Source organism: Scyliorhinus canicula, chromosome 10 (assembly GCF_902713615.1).
Source record: "Scyliorhinus canicula chromosome 10, sScyCan1.1, whole genome shotgun sequence".
NCBI lineage: Eukaryota > Metazoa > Chordata > Chondrichthyes > Carcharhiniformes > Scyliorhinidae > Scyliorhinus > Scyliorhinus canicula.
This window is the reverse complement of record NC_052155.1, coordinates 167,470,605-167,479,335: the sequence shown is the minus strand read 5'-3', so window position 1 is coordinate 167,479,335 and position 8,731 is coordinate 167,470,605. Positions and strand designations below refer to the sequence as shown.

Genomic DNA, 8,731 nt, shown 5'->3' with positions numbered 1-8,731 from the left:
AAGTGGGTAACTAATTTCTAACCAAGTTCGTCAGACTGGCCTAGATATCTGTATCCAAAGGAAATCTGTATCTTAGTCATCATTATCTACTATTTATCTCATGCTTCATGATGTATTTCAGAGTATGGTTTTCAGTAGATGTTATTTTTATGTTGTAATTTATGGTTCTGTGCGACTGCTCTTGGAAATAAATTATTGGCTTTATCAAACTGTGGGTTTTAATTTGTGTTTCCTTTTATTTTTGCACACAGTTACATTTTAGAAAACAAGCTAGATAAATGCAGGTTGATTACCGTAAATGCAGATAAGTTCTCCATGATCGATAGATAACCACACCAGTGGAAGTACAAGAAGGGAAGATCTCCATTTCTCAAGTACATTTGCCACCCATTGTAATGAGGGACGGATCTCTCAATAGCTTTGCTGAGTTGCGGATGTTTATCAGCAAGGCATGTGGTCTCGGAAGCAGACCAAATGAAGCTGCTCGAAAGTAGAACAAACATTTTCACCCGACTGCTGATTCCAGCGTTCTTTTGGTTACCCCGCGTAAAATTTTCATTGTTGCCAAATTGAAAAAAAATACAAAGCCTGGTCTCTGTACCCTACAATCCACTGTCATCCAACCAATTCTGGCCACTTTTGACCTCCAGAAGCATTTACATTCTTTTAGGCATGGCTCTAGTACTCTTCCTGGAGTACTTCCTGATGTGGAGTAACCAGTCAGCTTGAGAGGTGCATAAACCGACAGGGAAATGGCCTGCTTTTTGTGTTGTAAGTTCTAATGTAATTCTGTGTCACCAATAACTCCGAGTATTGGAGTCCAGACTTGGGGGACCTGATTTCAACTGCCACTCTTTTTACCCTCAGCATTCCTTCACCGCTTGGGTGTTTGCCCAGCTCATTGAGATTGGCCTGGGAGAGAAAGACCTTTAATTTTCACGAAAACATATCTCAGCTGTGCTACCTGTTGAGTCAGACAAGCAGGGTCAACTGAAGAATTCCACCTGGTCAGTTCATAACAGTGTGCAGAACAGGTACCTGGCAAGAATAAAAGTACCTTATACTGTTTAGCTAATCCAGGTATTTTGATACTTTCCCGATTGATCCTGGGGATTTGCCTATGGTTTCTTATTCACTGCTTGCAGATCACATCTGTCGTGGGCCAGAGGTTCTTCATCTTTAATGAGGTCTGCTGTTATTTGCATAACATCTTTGCTGACATCATCCAGGTTCATAGAGTACTCATCTGGTGGCCAATGACCCTCAGCTCTACCCTCCACTTCTTCTAATTGCCTGTTATTAAAATCATGATGAACTCTGTACCCTACAATCCGCTGTCATCCAACCAATTCTGGCCACTTTTGACCTCCAGAAGCATTTACATTTTTTTAGGCATGGCTCTAGTACTCTTCCTGGCTAACACCTATCTCCATGATCTTTTCTGGTTATATACCTCCGTACTTACCCTCCACCTTTCTATCACTTTAGTAACTTTAACAACTGTTCCTTGAAGTACTAAATAAAAACAAATTTTCTCTGCAGCTCCATTAATCGGTATCTCAGTTCTGCCACCTCCTTCCCCACTTTAAAAACTTTCCCAAAACCCTGGAACAATGTTTGCCCCCACTTTCCCTTTCCCCCTACTGTCCAGTGTCTATTTGGTAAAGGTTCTTATTTGTGTCATTGTAGGGGAGAGTGTGGCAATGTCACTGGACTAGTAATCCAGGGACCCAAGTTAATTGGAATTTCAATTCAATTAATAAAATCTGGAATATAAAACTAGTCTCAGGAATGGTGACAATGAAATTACCATTGATCGTCGTAAAATCCATCTGGTTCACTCATGTTCTTCAGGGAAAGAAATCTGCCCTCCTTCCCCAGTTTGGCTTACATGTAACTCGAGACCCAGTGCAATATTGTTGTCTTTGAACTGCCCTGTGAAATGGTCCTAGCAAGCCACTCAGTTCAAGGACAATTAGGGATGGGATCAAATGCTGGCCTCGTGGGTTATGCCCACGTACAAATAAAGAACAAAGAAGAAAAAAGCTTCAGACCTTTAGAACCGTAAGTTTTTTTCTGCAGAGATCTCAAAGAAGCCAGAGACTGTGAAGAAGCTATTGATCAACTTAGAGTGACCATACTTGAATAAAGACATACACAATGGAGCACAAGGCAGGAAATCAAATTAAATATTCCTTGTGTATACAAGCAAGTTGGAAGTAAACAATCTGATGGTGGACCAAAGCTCCCACAATCTGGTTTAAAAGAAAATCCTTTCTTTAGGCACTTTGTCTGTTCTAAAGTAACATGGACTCTTCGCTGAATGTATTTAGACATATTCCAAATCTCAATGTGTTGAACAAACTTACAAAAAAAAAAAAAAATCGAATGCCTGCAGCTGGGTTCTGAATCACACCTGCAGGTTTTTAGGGGTTTGAAGGATTGGTTGAATTTCTCAGGAACATCTTGTTTCCCCCATTGTGTGTGTTACTAAGCTAACATTTCCTATAAAGTCTCAATTATCAGGGATATAAATATACAGATGTTGTTGCCTTTCTTTTACTTGCATCTGAGAAATAGTCATACGACGCTTATGACAGTAAAACCAGTGGAGCATTTTTAAAAGAAACAAAGAACAAATAATATCTTGCTCCATCCGGTTCTAACATTGTAAATAAAGTTCGCCATTTAAGCCTTACGATGGAATGAATCCAACAGTTCCTTGTTCATGAGGAAAATGAAAACTGAAACATGGAGGCACTTGATGGTGATGAAGATCTAGGAGTGAAGCTAATGATGAATCTTTGGTCAACCTATCTGCAGCATATCCTACATGTTAGCGTAAATAGCTTCTTGCTGCTGTTCCATCCCCCTGTAATTTGCTCGGTCGTAGGTGTCAGGGTTTGCATAGCTGTTTGGGTTGGCTCTTCTTTGCTGTTTGTAAAGAGTGTGATTAGAATTGTGTTGCAGACAACGACAATCGTTAAACACAAGCTGAACTTTGTTCAATGAAAACATAAACCCAATAAATGTTTATATTTTTTCTTACTTTTCCTTTCTGTCTCTTTTCTCTCTGACCTAATCTGATTTTTGTTTCATAAAACCCCTACAGTGCGGAAGGAGGCCATTTGTCCCATCAGATCTGCACTGACCCTCCGAAAGAGCATCCTACCTGGGCACATGCCCTCAATCTATCTCTGTAACCCAGTAACTCCACCTAACCGTTTTGGACATTTAAGGGGTGTCCTGATCTCTCGCTACACTGAGAGGTTCCAGCAAGCGGAGCGCCTCAGTACAGGAAACGGGAAGCCTCATCAAGGAGTTCCACCTGAAGCCCCGAATCGAACCAGGGTTCCGGTAGATAGTGTGCTGTTTCTCACGTTGAGAACCATAATGTTATCAAATGTCACTCGGGTTAGATAGGTGGCCTCAGCGGGGAACACACGGCCGAAGCTGCACAGAGCTCCACTCGCCGGAACTCCTCAGTGTAGCAAGAGATCAGGATGCCATTTGTCAATGGTGTCCCAATCCATGGAAACTCCAATGCGCCCGCTGACCCCCCCCCCTCCCTCCCCCCCAAGTCCCAGCTCACTACGAGGGGGTCCACGGGCCCCATCGCACCCCAAGCACCCGTACAGGGTATCCCCAGTCCAATGGCCATCGCATGAAAAATGCCAGCTTGGCACCTTGGCAGTGTCAACATGGCACCCTGTCAGTGCCCCTGCCAGCTAGCAGTGCCACCTGGGCACCTTGGCAGTGCCAGGATGCTGGAATGGCACCAGCAATGCCAGGATACCACACTGCACGAAGGGCATGCACCTGGGGGCCTCTGATCGCACGAATGCAGTTCCCTCTGGTCCCCTTTTGTGGAAATCAATACTGAATGGCACTTTTCCAAAGTCTCTGAGGGGAAGGGGATAGATCCCAATGCCCCAGAATGGGCGGGATTCATAATGCAATGTTTCGCGAGATCGCATTAGATCTTGCGAGCAGTTGCGAGCCGGGTAGATCCAGGTAGTGGGGTATCCCGGCTTCTATCGTGCCATGGGCACAACAGGTTGTGCCGTGGCGCGCTGCTTTCCGGCTTTTTGAGCGAGATCCAGGGCACGATTTAACTAAAAAGAGAGTCCGTTCTGGACGTAAATTCAGGAGTCGTTCCTGGGGCTGCAAGTGCCGGGAACGAGCCCGCTATCGAATGCCACACTTTTTTTCAGCCCCCGGTGGGGAATGTCCTGCCGAGGCCGCACTTAGCCGCACATCCCGCACTGAGGAGCACCAACAAACACCTCCTCCGTGCAGCAAGAGTTTGGAAAAATGGTGCCCCAATCTCTCGAACCGCCCCAAACACCCCAACGAACCTGTTGGCGGGTTTTCGACCCCCCCCCCGAACCCCACCACATACCAGCAGGGCACCCCCGGCCCGATCCCCAGTGTAGGAAAAATGCCAGCTTGGCATCTTGGCACTGCCAACCTGGCAGTGACCCTGTGCCGGTATGCCTGGCCCACCACTGACAAAACAGTGGCAGCGGTGTGTACCATCTACAAGATGCACTGCTGGAACTCGCCAAGTTCCTGAGGCTACACCTTCCACACCCTCGACCACTACCATCTAAAAGGACGAGAGCAGCAGATGCCTGGGAACCCCACCACCTGGAGGTTCCTCGCCATGTCCCTCACCACGCTGTCTTGGAAATATATCGCCGTTCCTTCACTGTCACTGAGTCAAAATCCTGGAACACCTCCCTAACCGCATAGTTGGTGTACCTACACCTCAGGAGTCTGCAGTGGTTCAAGTAGTCAACTCACCAACACCTCCTGAAGGGCATCTAAGTATGAGCAATAAATGGCGGCCTAACCAGTGACGCCCACATCCCGTAAATACATTTTTTAGAAAGTACTAATCGACGCTCGGCTGGGGTGTCCATGGTGAGGCCGATAGATGCTGGCTGGCCGCCCGATCCGGTGTCAGCACAGGTCCTTAAACTCAATTATGTGAGTCTGGACCATGCCCGTTGTGGGCGGGATCCAGATCACAACGTCTCACAAGATCCATTTAGGTCTCATGAGGTGCAACGGCCGTCGTGAATCCCAGAGGAGGACTCTCACGGGATCGGCTGGCTGCATCCCGTCTCAATACCGGCGGGATGCGGCTAGCAAATCGGGCCCCCGGACCTATATTCACCCACACTCACCGTTATTTTATTGGTGCTCGGGGGGTTTCCCAGCAGTTAAACCTACACAAATCTTTTCTGCAGTGGGGAAATAAACTTGCCAACCAGACCAGCTCCTCCGAGATCGGAGCAATCTCAAAGTGAACTTGAGTCCCCCACACTCCCCAATACGGTTAATGTGACCCCGCACCCCCACCCTCAGCAGACTGGGCAACACCCCTAACACTTGACCCCTGACTGGCAACCTCTACCCCATCGATAAAGGTTAGCGTGAGTCCCCACCACCACCCAGGCATATGGGTGGCCCTGTCCCAAACCCAACCATTCTCATGGACATCAGGGCCTCATTTACCCCCCCCCCCCCCCCCCCCCCCGCCTCCATGAGAGTATACTCTCCTGTGGAATTGATGAGGGCTTCCCACCTTTCGGGCAACCCCCAACATTCATATGCCACTTCATACCCAACCTTCAACCCGCCCTTTCATGGGCACGCCCCCCCCTTGGGTCCTCCCTCTTCACAGTGCCAATCTGGCACTCGGGAATTGCTCCTGACAGTACCAACCTACCAGGGTTGGCACCACCAGGGTGCTCAGTTGGTATTGTCAGGGTGCCCGGGCCCCCCTGAGTGGCCATCACACCTGGCCTCCGCTTGTGGAAACCAATACTAATTGGTGCTCTGCTGAGGCCTCGCCTGTGCAGCCTGTGACTCCCGGGAGCCGGGTGAATATGGCCTCAACCCGGCCACGCATATTTAGATTAGCCTAATGGATCATTTAAATATCGTTACCTGGATCATGCCCAGTGAGGGCATGATCTAGATCGTGCAGGGCACCACTGGTCAGGTGACACGCATGTGGTTTTATGTCTGCCGTGAAGCCTGTTTTGGGCCTCTCTTGCAATGCTCCCGGTGCAAGAGGATCGGCGCTGGGTGCAACACGGTGGGAAAATTTCCATTGGTGAATATGGCATAAAGGGCGGCATTGGAAGAGAAAGGAAGCAGATTGGACCCCTGCCAAATGCCGAGGGTTTTATTTCCCATACTAATTCTAAAGTCGATATGTCCATCATTAAATTAACAGCTAATTAATTAAATAATCATGTTCATCATAATAAAGATTGCCTTACATTACTCCTTTTGGTGGTGACCTTTTCAATCTCTTTTTTGTTCCCTTTCCGCTTCTTTCTCCTGTGGTAAATAAAGAACATGATGCAACATGAGTAAGACCCGGCCGATCATTTCACTAACCTATTCACCGTGAATAATTTAATAAATCACAGAATACATACCTCTTCACACATATTATGATAACAGCACCAAGTACCAATGTAAGGCTTCCAAATGCAACCGCACCGATAATGAGAAACATTTGAAAGTCTGTAACTGAACAAGAAAGAAGATATGAGCGTATAATATAGTAACTTAAAATGAAATGCTGGAGGGTATCACTTGACAAATTCTATGCGATTATATTGCTGCACAGGTACCTTGCCTTGCTAATATTTTGAGCTGTCAACTATTTTGGGCTTTCGAAGCACGTAAAAGTAACACATCACTTCCTTTGATTTTCCACCTCCACAGCAACCATCAAACTTCCATTGTTCAGAAGATATTGAACAAATGGCCTTGTGGCATGTGGATGTACCAATGGGCCATATCGCACAGGGATCAGAGGAGGTCAATATCCTTCAAGTGTATGTTGGTTAGGGTTGTGCTGTCCTGCGCTGGCAACCAAGGTTGACCAATATTCTGGGTGATTAATTTATATGCAAATAACCTGAGAAATGAAAATGAGCAAGTTTAAAGTGTCGGATTTCACTGCGAGCTTCAGGAATCTCTCCTCCCCCCCCCCCCCCCCCAGCCGAGGTTGGACCAAATGGGGATCCGAGTCCACACATGCCAGCAGTGAGGCTCGGACATGCTCCTAAAGGCTGAATCCTATTAGCTGCCTCCATTCTGCCAACGTTATTAAAGATGGTGGGCAGCTTGTGCCCTTGGTATTCTTGCAATTCTGTTCTGATGCGTGCAAGATGAAAACCTTTGACGGCCTGCCTCTTTTCAGCAATTCTCACATTTTGTCCCACCAAGAGACTGAAGATTAATTCCACCAGTCTGCATTGGGGTTTCAATCCAGGTCCTAAACGTGACATGACAAATCCAGGTCCTAAAAGTGAAAGGATGAATTTATCCAGAAGCCATTAGTCCTGGGGCATTAGCAACACTGCTGAGACAGGTATCCTCAGAGGGATCAAATTCAATATATTAATCAAGAGAAATACCTCTGCATTTTAAATTGGGATCACAGAGAAGGCCTTTCATGCCCTTGGCCCATTCTTTGGGATATGTAGCCTTCAACTCTGATGATCCACCAGATTGCTGTAGGGAGGCCATGTCCAGGGTCTTAGTGCCAGGGGTTCTACTCAACTTCAGGCAAAATGCCAGTGAGCCCACTAAATCCTCTGTCCAGGGTCTAAAGTATTTAAACTGGCTGTTCGCCTCTTTGAAGCAGACAGCTGATCTGCATTCCTGTTGGCCCCTACAACCTCCCCAGTTGCTGGAATGCATCAGAAGCCAATTCATGCAGTTTTGCCCTCCCCTATTTTCCTAGCACCCCAGCCTCTGAGCCCACCTGCACCATGGCTCCAGGAATATTCAATGTCAAGGCAAGAAATGCCTAAAATTCTCTCAAAGTCACATCTGTTCCTTCCACTGCAATATTTTAAATGTTTCTTCCCTTAGAAAGATGTACTTTGTTGCATTCTGGTCCTGATTGCAACAGGAATCACCTGCAACTTTTACTTGAAGCATTATGTGATATTATTTAAATATTCAGTGTACACTGTTGGTGTCTAAATTCCTACCCACCCCTGTGGGACCAGGTCCCCATAAGAGAAAGGGGTGGGTAAGATGCTTATTAGCCCACTCACCTTTAGGTCAATTGAAGCTGACTCCATTGCCATAATACACTGGATGATGGTTGCAGATGAGAATGGGAAGGCTGTTCTTTCACCAAATTTGGTGAAAATGCAGGAAGGACATATTTTTTTCTGGGGGGGGGGGTCACCCTGTGCGCATCAGGAGCACTTCCTCCTCAAACTCACATGGGCCTCTGGATCTAGTCTCCAAAACCCCCCCTTACACCCCTCCCTTGGGTGCCCAACCCCCCCCCAACCCAAAAGGCCCATGTCCTCAGTGTCCATCTTCATGGAATTCCCAGCATCGCCCATTACAGTTGGATTAGCCAACAGCTCTTAAGGATGGGACTCCATTTCACTGTAAGGTGGAAGTCCCAATCTCGGTTTATTTAGGCCCACAGTTGTAGACTTGCCTTTTTTAAAGTTGATCGGATTGCACCAGCCTTCCATGATTGGGAGGGAGGCCAGCAATATGCTCTCAAATCGGTTTTCCTTTTTGACAGCTGATGAGGGCGCTGGGTCCTCAAGGATGTGCAGTCAGAGCCAGGCTTCTGGCGTGACTGTACAGGAGAGGAGGAAGAAAGAAGGAAGTGCGATAGTGATAAGGGTTCAACAGTTAAGGGAACAGACAGGTGTTTCTGTGGCTG

The 8,731-nt window shown here is 47.0% G+C and overlaps 1 protein-coding gene across 4 annotated transcripts in view; it reads right to left on the bottom strand.

The window, feature by feature from the left end:
* Positions 1-212: 212 nt before the first annotated feature.
* cd226 (CD226 molecule) overlaps positions 213-8,731 on the bottom strand; it is a 108,878-nt gene continuing 100,359 nt past the window's right edge. For all 4 annotated transcript variants that reach the window (XM_038810078.1, XM_038810077.1, XM_038810075.1 and 1 more), the window contains 3 exons: positions 6,459-6,552; positions 6,297-6,357; positions 213-2,934 (listed from right to left, as the gene is read on the bottom strand). In XM_038810078.1, coding sequence (XP_038666006.1) covers positions 2,830-2,934; positions 6,297-6,357; positions 6,459-6,552 — 260 coding nt within the window. In that variant the 3' untranslated portion in view covers positions 213-2,829. The remainder of the gene's footprint in view (positions 2,935-6,296; positions 6,358-6,458; positions 6,553-8,731) is intronic.